The sequence below is a fragment of the Pezoporus flaviventris genome, unplaced genomic scaffold (genome assembly GCF_033815535.1).
Source record: "Pezoporus flaviventris isolate CSIRO_AGI_PZ_B2104156 unplaced genomic scaffold, CSIRO_AGI_Pfla_v1 ptg000045l, whole genome shotgun sequence".
Taxonomy (NCBI): domain Eukaryota; kingdom Metazoa; phylum Chordata; class Aves; order Psittaciformes; family Psittacidae; genus Pezoporus; species Pezoporus flaviventris.
In genome coordinates, this window is record NW_026892593.1 from 17,512,181 (window position 1) to 17,535,055 (window position 22,875).

Below are 22,875 nucleotides of genomic sequence, written 5' to 3' on the forward strand. Positions count from 1 at the left end.
CAGCTGAGCTCCATTTACATACCTTCATGTTGGCCACAACTGTGGAGATAGCTGTCAACAATATAAAATTTGCTTTTCCTCCTCATGGTATTTTTCAGTTACTTATACCTCGTGACGCTAAGTTGGCAGCATGGATAGCAAAAGGATAGCAATACTTCTCAGCCAGTGGTGTAAGCTGAAGTGACCTTGCAGCATTAAAAACTGAATGCAAAGATCAGAATTGTCCATTCAGCAGAGCACCCATCTTGCATCCTGAGATGCACCCTCTTCTTCCATACTGATGGTCTCTGTAGTTGGAAAAAATCTTGAGGACAGTTGTGTCCCCATGGGTGAGTCTCTGAAGCGGCCTGCTGTGCTCTCTATAGTACTAATTAGTAAATGAATGTGAGGGAAACTTGATTTGGACTGAGGAGTCCTTTGAGCTACTAGATAAATGTATTACTGCTGAATAATAATAAAAAGTTAGATTTGTTAATTCAGACCAAAAGGAATGCACATCTTGGCATATCTTCCTTAAAATCATAAAAAGAGATTACAGTTCCAGGCACTGACATGACAAGCTTTAATGAGGAAAGCAGGGATAAAAAAAGCTTTGAAATACCGGAGTTCACACTGTGCTCAGCAGAGATTGACACAAGTCTAACATATTGATACACATAATTAAGTGTGGGTTTCCCCAACAAGTAGAAAAGGAATTTTAATAGTTTAAGAAGTCCCTAAAGCTATCTGACCAACCTTGGCTTTCTGTTTGATCTGACGGTTGGAGAACATAAGTAACTATGAAGGAAGAGGTAACAGCCATTCCCTAGCTCGAGGTTCCCCCACCCCCCTCCTAGTGATTTGATCTTGGTATGAATATTACTCATTTGATCTGCTGCTTTTTCAGTTTATCATTCAGTGCCTGGACCTCAGATGGCTTTAAAATATTTAGAAAGAGGCTGCCTACAGATGGTGGATAATTTAATGTGCAACTGCTTAACATAGCTGGTTTTCAGACAATCAGACCCCAGGATTTAAAAGTATGTAGAAGGACCAGAATAGAGCTCCCTTACTGGGAAAATGCCTTTGTTAAACATTTGTCAATAGATTCTCTTGCACAGAACATTGATGACAGTTCAAGCTGTCCTTAGATGGATTCTCATCCTCCTGGAGTTACACAACAATGCACAGTGTGATAAGATGTGCTTTAGATGTAAAAATGTTGGTAATGCATAAATATCATTTTAATGTTTTGCCCTAAAGTGCATAACACAGCAGAGATGCTGGTACTTTCCTGAATCCTGAATTTGTTTTGTAGTTGCTGCATCTATTATGGAATTTGAGATTATGGTATCACAATATTTATTATTAGTTTCTTCCATAGTATCCCTTGTAATTAAAAGCAATGACTTGTAATGAGTTCCTGATCTAGTTCAACAAACTGGAAGGAAACTATTCTCAAATTTGAACACTTTATATATTATACACGTTCCTTCTTTGTTGCATCCTGTTCTGTAAGGGCAGCACAGCAGGCCACAAACTAAAATATGCTTGCTGTAGCACGTCTGGTTAGACTTTATGAAAGATATTTTCTGGCTGTGGGGATAGAATGCAATGCAATGGAGCTTTAATATTTTTTTAGCCTATAATCTGATACTACACAATTACATGTATTAATTATAAAAGATTACTTTCTCAAAGAAATTAACTTTATTCAGAATACCGAAGTTGCTAGTCCATTTGACCACCAGAGATAACCCCAGAAATAGGTGTGATAGATAACTACTGTGTTTAAGGAAAAAAGAAAGAGAAAATCAATAATGAAAGAGGATTTGCATGATTTTATCTTCATGTTTCCACTTGACTAGCGGTTGCATCTGCCCCTGCAATTTTTCATATACCAGATCAACCTATGAAGAGTGCAGAAACAATATTGTTGGCAGCAAACTGTGCTGCATTGATTCTTGGCTATGTCCTTATTTTGTGAGAAGATCAATGCAGATTGCTGAAGATATATTCTGCTCAGGAATATGTCTTCTGAAGGTAACTGATGGCAACAAAAGTGAAGTAAAGCCAGTGAAAGAGTAATAGGAAGTGAAAGAGCAAAATAATTTACCTATCCCAGCTCAGAAATGCTTAGGTGTGATGGATCACTTCTGTCCCTGTGTTTGGGCAGAAAAAGTAGTAATAGCTAAGTTGCATTTCATCTCAAAGACCATATCTTTGCACAAAACCCATGCAAATTTATAGGGAACTTTCACAAGGTTTTAAATGACCTTATCATTAGCTCCTTGTTATTAAGTGTATGAATTGCAAGTACCCTTGATAGGAACTGCTGTGATATTTACTGCAAATAGAATGACTTGGAATAATTCAAATGGATTTAAGAAAAATCCTGCCTTACGAGTGAAATCAGCTAATGGCAGTTTTCAGATTATACTTCAGTTCTTTCCAAACCTTTAATTTCTACTATTTCTTTTTTTTAACTAAATGCATTTTAAATTACATTTGTCTAGGTGAAAAGTATACCTGTTTTTTCTTGCTTTTGCTCCAGCTGATGTGAACATATTTTTTTGTGGAGGGTGGAAAACTGTGGCAATTCCTGAACATGATGTTTTGCTGGACACATGATAAATACTGTGGCTAAGCGTCTAATGTACAGAGAGAGCATCGAGTGTAAATGACTAAATAAATACAGTTTAGAATTACATGTTTATAACTGTATATACATCTACTGAGAAATTATATTGTCACAGATTGATCTTCCTCATGGTTAAGCCCATGGAAAGAGGCTGAGTCAGAAAACTTCCTATGCTGAACCTGTTCTAGCAGAGGTGGTTTGTAGCTGGAGGACCTGGCAAGGTGCCACCCTGCTCAGCTGCTCTGGGCATTGAACAGGGCATCTCACATCTCCAAAGGGTGAGGTGTGAGATGTAAGAGTCCGCTAAGTCTTACTGTGGTATATCTCCCCAGGGTGATATAATATTGGTTTATTCTGAAAATTAGTGAAATGAGGTCCCTAATGGCTGACCTGTTCAGTTTTTGTCATATGTGGAAAGATGAGGACATCTCAGAAGGAAACTGATCTTTGGCTGTACACAGATGTCTTAGTCATGTGTAGCCAAAATGAGTTGGACTCTGAGAGCAGAAGACGTAGTTGTTTACAGTATTGTACTACCTAGTGAGTGTATAACAGTTGAATTAATCTTCCAGGCTCCTCTTATAGTCAGTGGAGAGGAATGGGCAGTTTCAGGTGCATTTCATCTTCTCCTACAGTTAGTAACAAAAAAGAGCGTTTTTAATCCTTTTTGGTGTAGTGTAAGATGTTATTAAGCCTCATCAAGCTCTTTTGGATCTTGAATGTCTACCCTGAATGACTTAACATTACTGTATTGTAGGCTGACACACTTTTCAGAAGTGAAAGCAGGATAAGATGATGTTCTGGCTGATGGCAGTTTACAAATGTGACTAATAGCTTAAATATAGTGACCTCAGCTCCCATTCAGCAACTGTTCAATATCTAGGCCCTGAGGATTCATTTCACTGCTGTGAGTTTTTTGTACTTGCAAGAACTCTTTCTTGGTGTACAGAAGAGGGAATAAAAATCTTGAAAAGACAGGGCCATTAATGATTCATGATAGACGTTTAAAATTAAAAAAAATCACCAAGTTGAAAATGCATTTCCACAGTCAAATTTTATTTCAAGCCCTTTTACTCCTTTGCAAGCTTTATTAGTTGGTGGTAAAATGCCAGTTGGTATTGAGCAATCATTAACCTACAGTTTATTGACTTCAATTTTTTAGCTATAATTATTACTATTTTCAATGTTCTATTGCTAATATTCTTAAAAAAAAAACAACCACAAACCACAGCCCTACTGCTTAGTGATGAGAGAATGGAAAAGGGAAATAAAATGTTAGTTGATATGTTAGTAATGATAGGACTGAGTGGGTAGTGAAACTGAAGATATGAGTGATTTAAGACCATTACTCTAGGTGACTGTACAGCACTCATAATCTGTAATATTCAAAATTACTGGTGATTTCTTTCTTGGGTCTCTTCTCTTATGAGCTTAGTTCATTTCACTGTCTGGTACTCTGCTCTCCAACTATGCTTTCAGCTGAAAGTCTATATAAATGAAGATGGCACTTGAAATGGCCAGCTGCTACTTTACATTGACAAATGTATCATGCAAATGGATTTGAAAGCTCAATAAAAAGGTTCCAGTGAACTTCTGTCCAGAACTTGGACAGCATGTCATTGAAAAGGCATACTAAGAGCTGTCTGCTGTTGTGAAGACACTTTACTGGAAGGGCAGACCTAGGTCACATTTTTTCCTCTGCTGTCCTCAACAACACTTTCGGTTTTGGGTTTGGATCCCAGCACTGGACCCACCAAACAGATCCAGGGTAATGCTTCCCTGTTTTCAGTGCACAAGAGAGTGAAAGTGGTTTACCACTTGGCTCAAATAAACAAAAATTCACATTAGTTGTCTTTGACACTTCTGAAGTCATCCACACCTTCTGCATCAGGGAGTAGAAGTCTGTTCTGTGGTAATGTTTAGTGGATATCTTGGACTGATGTTCTCCTTTTGAAGTGCTGCCACAGTCATGCTTTGTGGACAGTTAGTTCTGAAGGTAACTGCTCCGTCTTGTCTAATCCTCTGGGAAGTGGAGATCCTTGGAGACAGATTTAATCAGCTAGAAGATGTATACGAAAAGATCCAGGAAAAACAGAGACTATTCTCAAGTGCTGAATTTGGCTTGAATGTATCTTGAAGGATTAGCTGCTCTACTTAGTTACAAGCAATTGTTTTCTTTTTCTTTCAAATTGTTTTATTTTTTAAGCATGCAGAATCATTTTCCAATGTCAGTGACTGAATAGTAGAATGAGATGAAGCCAATACTGACTTAAAGGACTGAGGGGTTGCTGGTAGTTTCAGCAGTAGTTCAGTATGCACCAAAGTTAATACTGGTTAATAATTAATCCAATAAAATTGGATATTTTACAAAGCTCTATTCTGTAAATGATTGCTTTTAAACATTCAAAAGATAGTTTTAGCTTTTTTTTTTAAAAAGGATTAAAATAAGTCTTCCAAGAATTCATCTCTATAATAATTTCAAAGAGTTCAAGTCTCTCACCTACTAGAAGTTGAGAGTTTATCAGAAGATTATAGGTTAATGGGAAACAGTTGCCAAACCATAGAGTAGGAAAGAATAGAAAAAACATATTGATGAACATTCAAACATGAATGCTTTTAGCCGTTATCAGTGAATGTGACAGCTGTTGTGTGACAACTGATTGAAATGTGGTTATATAATCCATTGGGTATTTCCCCTTTTTTCTCCTAAAGAAAAGGAAATACGCTATTAAGAGTGCTATACAACACTCAAATACAATGTAAATGTTACACATATTGTATTAAATTTCAAAAATTTAGATTGAGAAATCTAGAATGAGAAATATGAAACCCTTTTATAAGTCTTTTTCAAAATGCAAATTTCTGTCTCAAGGGGCCAGTGGAACTTAAGGTATAAACACAGTCTGTATTTAGGGAGTTTTAAAAACACTGAATTGATAGAACATAACAGCTCCCTTGCTTAGGCAGCATTATGGTCTGTCTTGTAAAATGTACTTGGGGACATGTAAAATGGTTTATTAAACCTGCAGTCCGTAACTAGAGTTGTTACATTTTAATGTATATATTTTTCATTCATGGGTTATTGAACCACTAAATCCTAACAATTTGTCCTCATGCCAAACAATTTCTTTGAGCCTTGTTCTGAGTCTTTTCGCTAACTGAGTAACCATTGGAACATATCCTGGATCCTTAAATTTTAAAGCTATTTTTCAGTTCCCCTCTTATACAAATGTACAATTAAAAGCAGGCAAGGAAGGAAGCTTCTGTTTACTTTCACAGAAAATGCTTTCATGGAAAGAAATCCATGAAGTATTTCTGGGTAGGAGATCTGCAGTTTAGGGAGAAAAATATTGAATGTGAAGTGCGTGAAGTGCATGAAGTGCTCTCTATAAGGAATGTATACTAAAAGAAATATGGAGGATTTTACTTATGCCATTGCATGAACCCTTTTTTTCAAAACTTCGGTATGGCTTGCTATTTAGAGAGTGTCTTTCTCCATACTTTTACATGGCATATTGTTCTTTCATGCTAGTAAAAAATTGGCATAAGTTATAAACCAGTGGTGAATTAACACTACTAGGTGTGCCCAATGATTTCAGGGTGTACTGGGTTTGGACTGTATTTTCCTTCCGTTGCTATCAGAAATAACTCTAGGGAAGACGCTGAACTACAGAGAGATGAAAAGTAGTAAAATAGCTTCTTTCTTTGCATTTTCCAAGGTCCCAAATAAATGATATTCACAGTACATAAAATATCTCTATTGATCTGAAACATTTCATTGCTGTGGTTCAACCAACAACTCTCCTACAAACACATATCTAGGATTTGTTATTCATCTCATGCCTGAAGAGAAACAGGAGCTGTGAAAGTTAATGGATATAACCCTGTGTTCTAGGCTTCAAGATTTTCAATGACAAAGTATTTGGCTACAAGATATCTTCCTGGTGTTGATTTTATGAAGATTATCGATAAAATAACTTTCAGCAAAGCAACAATGCCATAGTATTTGTGAAGTGGCACACCAAGGAGCAAAATGAGTAAAATCATACAGGCTGTCTTTATTCTTTTCCATCTGGAAAAATGCAGCTGGTTTAGAGAGTAATAGGGTAAATTTAGAAAGGGAATGGTATGTGCTCTAAGTGTGCATAATTTTGTTATAACAAGCCAAAATCTCTTATCTATAAAGAGATAAAGATGTTTCAAACATTTTCTGAAAGGGATTTGTACAAGGTAAGTTTTGTAAGTACAATTTATCCATTATTTTTATGTGGTGGATCTTTGCTATGTTAGAAATACTGATTTCCATGACATATAACCTTTAGCTGCTTTTTCTGTGATCCTCCCTTTCCTTTTTTCTGTTCTCTTTGGTTGTTATTATTATAACATTTCAGATTATTTATTCTGAGGCATTTTCATGAGTAGAAAATATCTTGAAGAAGAATATAGCCAAGATATATAACAGTTTATTTTATTTGCTTCTGACTGAGAAAGATTTTGCCATCCCTTAGGCTATAAACTATTTTTCAGGCTTTAAAAGTCTATGCTGTCTTTGCAGGTATGTTTAACGACCAGGCTCTTTGAATCCCTTATATTTACTTCAAATCCCTTTTTTTTTAGTTTGAGCTGATGAGGAAGCACTATACAGCACTTAAAAATTGCAAACCTTCTACTACAGCATGTAATATAAGAGTGAGCATATACCAGACACTTGTTATCTGGGACTGCTAAATTCACCTCTAAACAGAATCAATTCAGGAATTCTGTTCAGACTGCTTTCTTGAAGACTACGTTATACTTTGTAAATTTATATTAAGCACATATTATTAATCTGGATTACAAATGCAATGCAATATTTAGAGTATCTTTCATTTTAAGCTATTTCATCGGTTTTACCATTTTAAATGAGAAAATCATTTGCCTTTTAAATTAGCATAAATTTTAATTAAAATTTCTTGCACCAAAATACTCTTCAGAATAATTGAAATAATTGAATAATGCTTACAGTTTCTTCTGGACATTGTCAAGTCATTTATTTAATAGAAGAGTTAATAGAAAATCATCTTAGGTCGTTGTTTTTTTTTTTCCCCAGAATAATAATTTATTTTAAAAATGTATTTAAGTTATTTAGTGCTTGCAGTTTTTGTTTATTTGTTTATACTAAGAATATTGAAGTGTTTTCTTCAACGATTGCCATCCTTTCTCCTTCTCTATGTGTACACAGTATATATAATTTTTAGATGTTTCAGATAGCTTTTGATATTGACTACATAGTCTCCATATTCTAAAATCATGTCATAGCATATTAAAACTGAAAAATGAAAAATCTATGACAGAGAAAGCTAGAAAAAATAGGATTAAATGGGAAAGCACATATGCATGTACATAAATAAACAAAGCGATGAAATAGAAATAATCTATGTTTTACTCATCAAATTTAGCGTAGCACTTTTAAGAATCGCAGTTATCAAAACTGACCTTTTAATCTTCTGTAGTAATAGTAAGAACTCCTCCTTTTTTTTTCTTCATCTTTTCTTATCAGAGCCAGGATCAAAAAAGAAGTTGTTACACTTACATGTCAAGAATCATGACATCTGAAGAAAAGCAGAATGCATTATTTCTTGGTGAGAGTGTTATACAATAAGACTTGACTGACATTTTTCAAAATTTGAGCTGCTTTCTGATCAGTTGATTTAATTAAAACAAGATATTCATTTCTGTGTATAATCTATTTTAAGCCTTTCAAACATACAAGTATATAGCGTAAAATGATATTAGATTGTCTTGAATGGTTTGTCATTCTATTTTTAGATACCTCAAATCAGCTATGCATCTACAGCTCCAGAACTGAGCGATAACACCAGGTATGACTTCTTCTCTCGGGTGGTTCCACCGGACTCCTACCAAGCACAGGCCATGGTTGACATTGTGACAGCCCTTGGGTGGAACTATGTCTCAACGCTGGCTTCTGAAGGCAACTATGGAGAGAGTGGCGTGGAGGCATTCACCCAGATCTCCAGAGAAATTGGTGAGTTTATGTTTATCAGATTTTGTACTTACTGCTGCTAGGTTACAGAGTATCTCTGAGCTCTGCCTAGGTCTACTCAGTGCAATCAGAACACCTGCAGGCATGTTACCTGGACTCAAGTGGAGGTGTTTCTGGATGACTTTGCTCCTCACAAGTCTGCCAGGGTGACAGGTCTGGCAGCAAGTTAAGAAAAGCTCCCAAGAGAGGCAAAAAATTTATGTCTCTTGCCCTTTTTGGAAAAGGGGAGTTGCTTGACGAGTTAGGCGCAAAAAGCAAACACCAGCTGAATTACAGGGGATGTGATTAATTTAGTTTAGAAAAATCACAATCCGGTATGACCTCATTTTCCGTGTTCCAGCACTGATAAATCCAGGGTTTTTAATTTTGATGAATTTGAAATACAGAAAAAAAGAAAACCAACAAAAAACCAAACAAAACAAAACTGTGAAGTACAAAGGCTGTTTTACTTTTCCTTCAGGATGAAATGTGTTATATAAATACAGGCATTATTATGAGAAGTATAGTTGAGTCCCTTTGATCTTCTTCCCCTCCATTATCATAGTTATTTCTAGCCTGAAAAAAGTGGCTATTTCTCAGGAACAATAGGTTTTGGACACCAAGGAATGAGCTGATGAGTAGCAGGCAGTTTGAAAGAAGGCAGAATCAGTCTTTCACCAACTACAGTGTTAAATGACACAAAATAATGTCCTTTAAAGGAATAATAATTGCAAACAGCCTTCCTGCCCTTCTCAGAAAACCTGGGTTAATCTACTGGACTTGGCTTTCAGGGTATGTATGTATGAACTCTGGTTCTTTCAAGTCAGTTTGAGTGCATGTGTGTTTCAGATACTTATGCTTGAACTGTAAACATTTCTGATTGCTCGCAACAGTTTGGCATTAAGACAAACTCACTGTGATTTATGCTGTTAAGAAACTGGTGTCTATAACATGCTCGATTAGTTAACTAATAAATATTCTGTTTCTAGCTTCTAATCAATGCTGTCAGATCCTAGATATCCATTCCATCCATGTCTTCATGGGAGAGCCAAGGCTGACTGCAATACAATGATTTGATCTGGACTTAGCAAAAGCAGGAATAATTTTCCACACTTCATATCTAAAAGAGACATTTTATCTATTGTGTCAAGTACAGCAGCAAGTATATTGGCTGCCCCAGCTTTGTAGCTGGATGAGAAGCTCTTTGTGTCTTGTCTCCTAAATTTTGTAGTATTCTCTCATCTGTCACATACAACATTCTTCTGAATTTATTTGAGAATTGTGATCTAGGTGAAAACAGCACAGGCTGGATGCAGTTCTATTTAGAACACTTTTCTCAGAGAGTAATTAGCAATGGTTTCTGTTTAAAAGGATGAATGTGTTATGTGGTATTCAGCAGGTGTTTATGCTGGATCAGGTACTAGACAATATTTTCATGTTTAGTTCAAATGGACTTGGAATGAAGGCTGTTTGTAAAATCTGGGGGTGACTTCAATCTAGGAAGGACTAGGATGTATTGGAAGAGCTTGTTAGAGTCCAAACCTGAAGATACGCTCTGAAAAAATAGTATGCAATTTGAGAGAAATGCAAGACATTGCACTTCCACAAGAAGAACTTGTACGATGAAGAATACAGAAAGACTGGTCGGAAATTACTCTTTCAAAAAATGATCTGAGCATGGTAGCAAATTATAACCTACCTATATTCCTTATGAACCTGCAGATGGGCATACCATCTTTAAAATAATGTGAGCAATCCTCCAAATAGTCTGGCAGTTCTGAAACCTCATTTTGACTCAGTACAGGCTTTGACCCTCACTTTGCAAAAGGTGAGAGACTGTGCAAGCAAGAACAAAGACGATCACAAATCTTGAAACAGTGGTCTGTGAGGAATGACTGAGCCAGGTGGTTAGTTAGCCTGAAGAAGAGGTGACTAAGAAGTGAACGTAGTGGAAAATGATGTCTTCAAATAGACAAATGGCTTTTACAGGAAGGTAGAGGACCATTTGTTCATCCAAATACAGTGTATGTGAACAGAAGTAACAGAATTAATCTCTAGCATGATTCCATTTAGATTTGTAGAAAGCCCCTTTTAACAGTTAAGGCATTAAAGCATTAGACCAGCTTGCTTGGGGACATTTTGGAGCTTCCACTGCTGAGGATCTGGGAGAACGCATTAGACAAACACCTTCCCAGGGATTATGTAAGTGTACTTAGTTTTTCCTTGGGGCTGGGAGGTTGATCAGATGATTTCTTAATGTCCCTTCCAGCCTGATTCTATTATTCACTGTCCTCAGACTTTAACCTGAACGATAGGACTGGTATCCCTTTTAAAATTGAAAGTCTGAACAGGATCTAGTTAGGAGGCCTGAGACTACAGAGACTACGTAGGTTTATAAAAATCACTACATGGTATAAGTGTGCACAAACCAGCAAAACTTATCAGCTTTATGTTAATAAACTGTTAAGAGAATCTAATGAGGACATTGCTTCCCTTGTGCTGCTGGCACACAAATGCACAGGACAGCTCAGCTCCTGAGTTCTTCATATCCTGTGATAAGTAACCGACAACTGGAAGTGAAATTAATGGGAAGATAAGCATAGTGCACAGCAATAAATTTGAGGAAAGGATGTGGGAGTAATTGATATATCCATTTCCAAAGGAAGCTCAGCACGTGAGAGGACATGTGAGATAGTAGTATTGAAAATACAAATAGGAAAGCTTATTTATTTGTTTTAAAGTTTTCTCTGACCAGCTAAGAAAGAGGTATTTTAAAATATTTTTGAAATAGAGATTAATTTCATGTGCTTATAATTTCAGGTGCGTATTTGTCATGAGCTTGACTCTGACAGTAATTTCCAGTTTGATTGGCCCTGTGTTCAGCTTCTATTTCTTGATCAGTAACAGGAGCAGAAAGGAAAGAACAGGCTTCCAAATGAAATGTGGAATACCGAAAAGGTCAAAGTGGTGGCACCCTGACATGTCACAGAATATATTACATATCAAAATCTGCTCTCATTTTAATGACAAAGATCCTGTCTGGGAAACAGTATAGCTGGAAATTAAATATTATACATGACAATGATTGTAAAGAGAATAGGGAATGGTACTTATTCCAATGCATTCTTCCATGCATTATTGTTTAAAGACAATGATTAACTTTATAGATTTTTCTACTCCCATTACAAAGTTAATTAATGATATCACTATAACAATTTTGCATCACAATCAAATCATTTTGGTACATTGGCAAAAGGAATGAATTCATACAAAATGAAGAGTTTAAGCATTAAACTGAGAGAAACTTGACTTACTGAGAGAAACTAAAAAGAGGAAAAGAAGGAAGCACATTTTACCGAGTTCTCATTAAACTGTCATGCTGAATATTGTTCTTCTATTTACTTTGCTGTTAATGTGTTTGACAAAATAAATGTTGAAAGTTTCTAATCCTGCTTTCTTCTGATGGATACCAAATGAAATTAACATCAGAGAGAAAGTCATGGGATCCTTTTTACTTCTTTTCAGAATACAAAACCATTTGGTTCGGAAAAATCTCTTTAGGGTCAGAATACTTGGTCAAGTAGTACAATTTTTTGTGCTGGAAAATGTAACAAATTCACGAATAATATATGAAATGCTGTGTGACATATTTTATCCCCACTAGTATTCGATGAAAAAATGACACAAGTGCTAATGGGTACTCCCAGTGAAAAACTTTGGAAACTATAAGAAGAGGAGGTACATATGATACAGGCATAGAACTGTAGCTGATCATTAAGAATAGGTGAGGAAATTCAGCATTGCTTTCCCCTTTTTGCTTTTAAGTTGATTTTGCATGTCTTGCCAGAGGTGTAAAGAAGATAGCAAAGCAGATTTAGGACCAGATCTTTGACTAAGACAAAATGACATAACTTTGTAGCAGCTTTACTTTGGAAGAGAACGGTGTACTTAATATTAGCATGTACATTTGAATGTTTGTGTTTTAGAAACGGGGTTTTGTAGCTTTAGCTACTTCCTTTATCCTGCTGCATTGCTGTTAACAGCATTTCTCTGAGAAGGGACCACAGTTACTTTATGATCCTCCATAATATTCTTACCATTACAGTCACAATGATAACTATATACTTACTTATAATGAATACATATACTGAATTAGTGCTACACTAAAAAGCTTTAAATAAACTTTATTTAAATTGTTTTTGACTTCAACTTAGCTAGCTGTATTTTGTTTACATAGGGAATGTTCTGTGACATTTCTTTGACACAGTTCTTAGGTCATCTTTGTGTTTTGTCATTTTTTTTTAATCTGTGGTTGTGCGTTCTGTTTTTCTCAGCTTACTGGAATACTTCTTACCTTTAATATCTTTTGGACTTCTAAAATGTTCTAAAAAAAGTGAAAGATTAGTGGAAAGTGGGGAGGGAGGATTGAGATGGAAAATACAGTTTAGGAGTGTGTAAACTTTCCTCTTCACTTTGAATATTCATTGACAACTTAGAAATAAATAAGATGGATTGCTGTTGAGATTAATTCACATTTACTGCAGTAATCTTTGTACACCTTTGATATAAATCAAAAACTTTTTATATCTTGGTAAATAAGCTGATGAATAGACTTTCTTTCCCTCCCCATGATGTTATTTAGGACAGTCTTGCAATGTGAAGACTGAAGAAATACCGTACATGAAGTGTTACCTTTTTCCTAGAGATATTTCCACTTTAAAGACTGCTTTCAAGCTTAACAAATTAATTTGCATAGCTAATAATATTCTAACATACACTCATAAAAGGGAAGCAGTTTAATTCAGTTTGGAGCTTTACTTTTATATTTAGGTACCTGAACTCTATTGATAACACTGTATTTCAAGCTTCAAGTTGTAATTAATAATAACACTATATAATTGGCTGCAGGAGCTTGAAAGTAATGTTTGAAAAATTATAAAATCAGATGGTAGGTGTGTTAATACTGCACATGCTTGAGAATTATTTCATCAGATTTTAATATTTATACTAGTTAGTACCTGACAAAGAATAGTGTAATTTTTAGGGATTTATGATGAAGGTCCATTTTAATTTCTCTCAGTGATGCTAATCAATATGATATTCATCAACATTAATTATATGTCTTTTTTCCTTCTAGAATTTTAGGGAGGTCTCTTGGAGCAGTAAGCGTACTACCCTGGTATGCTCTCTGACCCTCCAGTTGTTGGAGGAGGGACTTGTTTGTCTCTAGTAGCTTTTAGGGGGGTTTCTTCTTCAGTCAGTTAGTCGAGACACTTTTTAAACCTCCTGTAGAAAGCTCACTAGCTACAGTGGAGAGAATAAAAAAAAACAGAAAAGGGCAGAAAGCTTCTGTAGAACTGGTTTTTGTATCTGCCATAAAAATCTGTAGCATACAGTGGACTGTACTGACAGAAGTTACATGGGCAACCTTGCCTCCTTAACCAGCACAGATTCACTGATAAGTTTGAAAGAGTTGTATTCTTTTCAGATTTCTCATTTTTGTGGCCGATTCAAGCAATAATATCCCTCACAGGGATACTTTTAGGTACTATGACAAAAAAATATCAGAAACTTATGAAAAGCATAAGTAATTTACAGATGATATAATTTTTTCATGGATTGTCTAAGCAATGTTATCACATATGTGAAACCACCATTATACTTTAATACTTGTGGAGTGAACCAAGTAGTTATGAGAATTGGCAAAGAGGGTCCCAAGGAACCTTTGGTCTGGAGTTAGGGCTAAATACCATTCCTATGCTACAAGGTATATGCTTGTGCGTGAAACACTTCATCTTGTTCCCCTACTTGTACAAATTATTTTCATTCCACAGGAGACAATTTGCAAGTTGATTCTGAAAGAAGTCCTGGCTAAGAAATAAGGACTTCTGTATGTGCTTGAAAGAAGTCAGTGAATATTTCCCTGAATCTTGTGGGCTTTAGCAAAGGACGAATTGCTCAGGAAGATTGTCTCTAAGGCTGCCAACAAGGCTCAGAATAGGAAGACTTCATACTTCCTGGTTTTGCCCACTGATATTTATTGTCTCATGGCAGTTGGGGTGTGAACTGTGGTCAAGACTGAATTCATTAGCTATTTTTATGTGGTACCGTTACCAAATAGCTGTGATATTTAATCTCTTTGGAGTCTGAAGCCGATTTCATTTTCCTTACAGCAGTCAACTCCTGGAGAGCTGAGACAAATAAACTCTTTAGAGCAAGGACCAATATGTTTTCTCAGTGATGCCTACTGCTGTGAATTTAGAACATTTAGAATACTCTGAAAAATAAATGTTTAAAACTCATTATAATGTGGAGGACCTATACATGTGTACTCACATATTTAACTTACCTCTATAAGTGCTATAGAAGTCATTGGACTATATGACTGGGTTTGTTTTTTTTTATTTCTCTACTTCGTCTGAACACAAGATGTTTGCATTGCACGAGCACAAAATCAAACAATGTTAAAAATGTCCAGGAAACAAAGTTGTATTTTGGCAGTGCTTTTAGTGCAATGGCTTGTTGGTAGAACTTTTTAACTTAATCACGACGTCTAGTTCAAGATTTTTAAATGCAAAAATGCAAAAACCAAAAAAGTGCTAATTCTAAGAAAGCAATCTTACTAGATTAAAAGCATACTTTTGTTGAAATATACTGTGTAGTGTTCATAATAAATATGCATTTTCATTAGATGATTGGGCCCAATTTAGATATTGCTGCTTAAACTGTAGTCTGTCTATGCTTGAGAACTCTTAAGATTATAAGAGTGCTTTCTGGACATACAAATTGTTATTAAAATTTCTGAAATAAAAGGTAGGCTAAATGCATAGGTACTAACATGCCATCAGATCATTGAGATGACAGAAATGAAATTTCTCAAGTGCTGCTGTTCTGTATATTAGTATCTATTACTGTTGAACCTGTAGCTTCAATTAGTTTCTGTGACTCGTTTGCTAGAAGGAGCCCCAGAGCAAACAATTCACACATAATCAAAAAAAAAAACTTCTGTGAAAGCAAACTTAGGAAACATCTGAACCAAAATGTAGCCATTTTAGTTGCTTATGACCAAATTTCACACTACTGCATTAGCAGGAATTGGATTTTAACAGAGTTAATCCCATTGGGCATTCTTGTTGTAAGTGAAAGTATTTGTAAAGGGAATACTGGAAGGGAAAACATCAAGGACATGCAATATGGTTTCCAGTCTGAATCAGGCTGCCCATGTTTGGTATTTGTATTATGATTTTGCTGTGGTAAAAGACAGAGGACTGCTACGCAAAAACTTTGGCAGTTTATTTTCCGTGGCAGTTGTGCTTAACTTGCTCAACACCCCCACCTCCAAAGCCTCTCAACAATAAGTCCCAGAAGCTTCACAGATTCTGCAGTGAGTTAGCCTTTTTCCCTCCTTTATCAAGAACTAACAGCTCCTTTGCTCTTTATTTGTTTATTTTATAAATGCCTGTTATTGTCACTTCTTTCACAGCAGGAGGCTTGCTTTTACACAAGATTCAGCATGGCCCCTTTTGTATTGCAGTGGCATGAATGATTGTTGCAATTCCATCTGGAATCGGGATCAAATATTCAGACCACAGCATAGTCTCGATCAGAGGCTAAGTGAACTTTGCCAACATAACATTTAATGTTTTGTGGTTTTTTTTTTTTTTTTTTCCCCCAGCATGCATAGACTTTTGTAAGGAAAGCCTATATTTAAGGGCACTGTCTGAGCAAAGGTGACAGGAAGGAGCATAGTGACATGGCCTTGAGCTCTATTTGCATGTTCTTTTTTGTTAACATTTCAAAGGTTTCACAGCATTTGAATTGTAGTCTTGGCTGTGCTTCATTGGTTTAGAGTCAGTATTCTCATTCACATTAAGAAGTTGCACTTGGTGAAAAGAAGTTCCTGGCTCTTGAATTTGCTGAGAAACTAGAATTTTTCTGTCTATATGTCTTTCCTTCTTCAAACAGTTTCTAGTAGTTTTAAATGTTTAGCATTTTTGTGGCTTTTTTTTTCTACCTGGAGAGCTGTAGCTCTTAAAAATCACATGTTAGAAATGCCTCATTAGAGGCATAAGAATATACTTAGTATAAGTTCTTTCATGATCTGTGGCTTCAGTTTAAACAATGAAGCACTGGAACTGTCAGACTGAATCAGATGCCGCCTGTCCATATCTTGTCTCCAATGGTGGCCTCCATTATATGGAAGAGAAAGATACCAAAATCTTACTGAACAGTGATTGGCAGAATTGCCTATCAAGGAGTGTTTTGTAATCCCAGGTATTTAGTGGGGGATGCTCAGATTTCCTGAAGCATGTAAATTTATATCCATTATAATTTCCTCTTGTTTTCAGTTTAACCTCACTTATTGAATGTCCTTTTATTTTGATGCTACAAATGGTATGCAGGAGAGTCCAGTTAACCTCCTTTGCAGCATGCCTTCTTACTATCTTAACTCTGGGGTAGAGGATATGAAGTAATTGCAGTTTAACAGTTTTTGTTGTCAATTTCTGGATCCCTTATTTAATTTATATCTCTGTTAAGCTGTGTAGCCATGACTGAACACTCCAAGTAAACCTCACTATTGATTTATGTGGTGTCATTGTAATCTCATTTTTATTCTTAGTCCCATTTTTTATACATCCTGACAAACGGTAAGCTTTTTCTGTTGGCTGCTGGGTAGCAAGCAAATTATTTCCAAAAGCTAGCTGTACCGACATTTAAGGTTTATTAACAAATGGCTACAGCTGATTTAGAACTCAATGATGTGTGTGAACAATTCTAGGTATTCCTGCCAGCGTGTGCTCCCTTGCATTTGTCAGTAGTCAATATTTTTCTATGATAAACCTGTTTATCTAGCTTTGTGAATACTCTGTCTCTTCTCTCTGCTCATTTATTTCCATTCATTCTATACCATCTTCAAAGTTTCAAATCTTTCTGCTCAATACTCTCATGATCCTTTTTTTGAGGAGCACTGTGTTATACAGAAAAAGTCCCAGGTTTGTATGCATATAGGTACAAGTATAGGTGTGTCTAAAGTACACATTTATTAGCCTTTTCCAGTGAGAAATTTTGACTGTTTCTTTCGATTTGATGTTTTTAATCCTTAGGGGTCCCTTCACTCCCCTTTCTTGCAACTCTTGCCTACTGATCCCAAGTTCCTAAAGTCTTTCAGTCTTTCTTCTAAAAACTCTATTATGAATTTTAATATTCTATACACAAGGCTAATATATCTGTTTTGGTAGTAACTACTGTTACTTTCTGTGTAAGTATTAATAATAACAGAATGTAGAGATTTGAACATACTTTATAAATGTACCTTTGTCCCAGGTTCAGCAGTAGCAGTCATTTTTCTCCTTCTTAGTAGCTGGTGCAGTGCTGTGGTTTTGACTTTTGGCCTGGGAACAGCGCTGACAACACCGATGTTTTTAGTTGTTGCTCAGTAATATTTAGCCTGACCAAGGACTTTCTGAGTCTCATTCTCTGCCAGGGAGGAGGCAAAGCCGGGAGGAAGCAGAGACAGGACACTTGACCAAAACTAGCCAAAGAGGTATTCCATACCACAGCACGTCATGCCCAGGATGTAAACTGAGTGTTACCCGGAAGGGCTGCTTCACTGCTGGGTCGGTCTAGGTATTGGTCATGGGTGGTATTGTATTCTCTTCCCTTGTTATTTCCTTTATCATTGTTATCACTGGTGGTAGCAGCAGTGATTTGTGTTATACCTTAGTTACTGGACTGTTCTTATCTCAACCCGTGGGAGTTACATTCTTTTGATACTCCTCCCCATCCCTCCAGGAGCAGGGGGAGGAAGAAGGGGGGGAGGAGTGAGAGAGCGAGACTGCGTGGCTGACTGAGTTTAAACCACGAAAATCTTGTATAACTGTATCCCTCCTGAATGCATTTATTCTACAAGGTGCTTAAAACTCGTATTTCCCTATTACCTAGGATCATACTATGTGTTACTGAGCCAATAGTTCTGGTAGTTCGAAGTGAAGGTTAGTAACTTCCAACAGGTGCTAAGTTGAATTCTTGTTTTCATCCAACTGTAAGTGAAGTCACTGACTCAGTCACATAGAAAGCTCATGTAACAGGGAACTAAGGTTTTTCAAATATTAGCTTAGCACTAAGTGAAAATTGGAATTTCTCTTTCTTTAGAACTTTTGACAACTAATTTTATTATGACTTGAGACAGAGGGAAATTGCATTACATTTTTCGTACAAACTTCTGCATTACAGTTCAGCTAAAGCATATTTTGTTTATATTTCATTATAATGTCATTTTTTAAAAATTTGTAAAATGAAACAGAAAAATGAGTGTTTCATCTTATGGTTTTGCAATTATGTCTTCTGATATTAAAAAGAAAAAATAAATACAACTAAAACTCTGTTTTCAATATTTTCATCAATTTTGGCTAAATAATAATGTCTGAAAAAAAAATAAAATAAATTAAGAGTCATGCTACCCAAGAACCCGCTTTCTATCCTTCCTTAGTTCAAATTCTGTTAATAAATAGCGTGTATACATATGTACATGACATACGTTCTACTTTTCTGGGCAGTTCTGCTGAGATCGAGGGAGCTGTTGGAGCAGATAGTGTTGTTTTGTTTTGTTTTGTTTTGTTTTCTTTTTCTCTGAAGAGAAAGCAAAGCAAGAAAATAACTAATCATACATAACATGATCTGTGAATTTATGCGCATTCTGTTATGTACTGTACTATGACATATATGACTGTACCCTCAATAGTAGGATATATATAGGTCCTTTCCAACCCTATTCGATGATATACCCAGTCACGTCTCCTCAGTCTGTTATAGCTTCATGGCAGATGTTTTAAGACTTAGAAAACTTGTTAGGAGTTACCCAACTTAGCATTATGATTGTTTTTCTAAGTGTCTAAGGCTTAAAAAAGATAGTTTAAATAAAAACAAAATCAAAACATATCCTGCTAAAGAAATGACCACTATCGTTCTTCCTTTATGTAACAGTAAATTCCAATGTATTCTGGGCATTACCAGTAGGATCTTCACTTTTTGTTATATTTCTTTATGACTTCTACTTTTTCTAATCTTTCCTCTCCCCAAGAACCAATAAAGAAGTATCCAAGACCTGTGTGAGAAACAACAGTGTGCAGTTGTCACTGACTGTTATTTTTACTATGCTATGCTAATACAAAACACTTGAGCTTTGCTCAGCGGCATGATGTAGAAGAGTTGAACGAGTTGAATGTTACAACGCTGAAAATGCTCTTACAACATTGCAAGCTAAGAATGTTTGATTGGAAATATCAAAGTGACATTCTCATCTTCATTTTATTTATTTTCTTTCTTGTGTTGAAGGGCAGGGGGCTATATTGTGCTCTGAGTCACAGTAAACTTATGTTTGCTTTTAAACTTGCAATGAGATACCTTAGCAATTACAGCTCTCTCTTGAATGCTTGCATGAGTCTGCATATTTTCAGACTAGGGTAACCCTTTTAGTCATCTACAAGTCATTCCTTCGATTCTGTTACCTAATGAACTGCCCACAGAACTCCAAAGAATTCTGTTCAAAGATCAGAGTATTCAGAAGAATTAATATTACTCCTTCCAGAAAAAAATAGGCATATGTGTATGCTTCACTAATAGTTGGAAAGACTCCTACATTGATTTTTTTTTCTGTTAGAAATGCATGATTTTTATGCAAATTACAAGCTGCGATGCCAACACTTTAAAATGAGATGGCAGAAATATGCATATTATGAAACCTTACAGATTATAAAAAAGATTGTTTTTTTTTCTTTTACTAGAAAACTGTTTCTTATGTCAAAGCTCTGCCCTCTCAAGGATTTCTATGACAGGAATAGTGTTGTTTGTTCCTCTACTTTTTAACATTTCTTCAGCATACAATGATTACTGGATTTTTTATTACTTTTTAGGGAATACTGAAATAGAACTAATTGTTTTAAAAGCTGAAATTCTTACAAAAATGCCAGTCTCTTTCTTTAACATTGTTAATTAAAGCAGGATATTTTGACTAGATGATTAATCAAAAGGATGAGTTACAAAACAATACCCTTGAGCAGCAGAGGTGTCATGCAGATAAATCCCTATGTGCTGCTGTCATTGTATGCATCCAGAAAGCTTTCTGCCATGTACATCCTGAGCATACTATGCAATAGCTTAGTTTTCAGAAATACTGAATACCCTTCATATGGCTCCATAAGTCAGCTTCTCCTTGAGCTGCTTACCAAAATGCTATGATTGGTCACAGAGGTGGGAGCAAAATTTCAGAACCTTTGCAAGCACAATAACAAGGCAGTTGTAGATTTCCAAACAGAAATGAGTCCACTGAGGGACATGTGCCTATGGAATTTGAAAATATTTGTGAAGGAAGGGCTAAGAAAAACAAAACTACTCCTACACCTCAATGATTCCTGCAAACATTTTTGCTGGTGATGTTTAATTGCCATTAAAGGATCCATGACAGTTGAAGGATGTCATTAATCCTATGGATGTAAATGCTCTCTAAATTAAAAACAGCCACACCTATTTGCAGTAGTACCAAGTCAAGATCTGCTTCTTTCAAAAATGGGAATAAAAAATCTGAACTAAATTTGCAGTAAAGTTGTTTACTTTTGTAGACATTCTGTTTTTCCTCTTCTTGTTTATTTAGAGGGTGAGTGTTTCTGTATTTATCTTCTGCATAGCCTACTCCCTTTAAAACAGCATGAACATCCCAGAACATCTGGGAGTCTCTAATCTTGGAGAGAATTACATCTTATTGAACTTCACCAGTGCTACCCAGGATGCAGAAACACATAGTGGCAGCTTTCCTGAAAAGCCCCCAGAAGGATGAGAGAGAAAGGTATATAACAACCTCTATTTTATTGTGGTAGAATGAGAGACTGTATAACTCAAGAGAGCCTGCCCAGATCTTCAGCACTGTCCTTGTTGCATATGATAACTTTTCAGAATCTCCCATAGGTGACGGGGATAAAGCACAAATCCATAAACCAGAAACCCTATTCACTGCTGTGTTGATACTAGCCAGAAGAGGGCAGTACTTTATGTACGCTCTAGCAGGTGTAGATTTTGCTAGCATATTGGATGTGCTGTGAGATGCATTACATTAGCTAAGGCCAGTAAATTGAGCGATACGATTATAAGTATTTTACCCAACATGTTAATGCACTTAATGAAGTGCATATAATCACAATGCTCAATTTATAAGAACTGTCAATATAATTACTTCCCTTGTATTGTAGTTTATGGATTAAATCCTTTCAGCCCGTATTCAGTAGCTAGAAATATGTTCAATTTCAGTTAAATTAATTGGTTAATGTTATTTTTTTTCCAGAATAATTTGATTTGCAAAATATGGTGTCTCTTTCACAGAATTAAGATGTTGAAGTCAACCTGAAGATATTCTTTCTGTTACTAAAACAGATGTAGAATGTGTGATTTTTTTTTTTTTTCCTGTCAGTTAAGTGCAAAGAATTTGGTTTAAAGATAAATGGTAATCTACAGAATGGTATCGGTGGCACAGATTTTTACTGACTTATATATGGACCTCTTATTGAAGTTAGTGGGCTTTTCATGATTAAATCCCTTCATTGTTTGGATTTTTCAGTTAATCAGATGTATATGTGTTAGCAGTGATATCTGTATGGAGGCTGTTAAAGTCATGGGACTCAGAAGATATTTTTTTTTCCCCTGTGGACCTTGGTAGAGTCTGAGCATGGTGGCGGTGGTGGTATTCCAAGTGATGGCGAGTATTTAGTTCAGGTGCATAATGAGTAATGGCTGGTTTTCCACTGTAATGCCCATGAAATTATAAGATTCATTAACTAAGGGCAGTTTATTTGGAGTTTTCTCAGCTTTGTCTTTCTGTGATAAACAAAGGAGACAGTTATCTGAAAGAAGGACATTTGGATATGTTCAAGAAATGTGTTAGTGATGGAAGAGAATCAGTTCCCATATGTGCACTTGCCACAGGCACTGCAAGCTTGTGATAAGCCCCTCTGGGTTACTTGCACCTCAGGTGCCTCTCAGGATGAGTGTTGAAAGGCATTCAAGGATTTCTGTGGTAGATAGAGAACTTCCTTCTGTTTCCTTCTAAATAACTCTTTTTGCTCATTTGTTATTTCAGTTGTTATACAGGCACAGAGAAGCTTGTGCACAGGAGAGATTATGTACAGGCTTAAAAGGTAAAATACATCGTGTCCAAATAATTTGTTTTCCTAGTCAAATTACAGAG

General features: G+C 35.9%; 1 protein-coding gene across 7 annotated transcripts in view; it reads left to right on the top strand.

Annotated features, from left to right (window-relative positions):
* GRM8 (glutamate metabotropic receptor 8) overlaps window positions 1–22,875 on the top strand; it is a 356,522-nt gene that overhangs the window by 59,694 nt on the left and 273,953 nt on the right. For all 7 annotated transcript variants that reach the window (XM_061467549.1, XM_061467545.1, XM_061467546.1 and 4 more), the window contains one exon: window positions 8,429–8,645. In XM_061467549.1, the coding sequence (XP_061323533.1) occupies window positions 8,429–8,645 (217 nt within the window). The remainder of the gene's footprint in view (window positions 1–8,428; window positions 8,646–22,875) is intronic.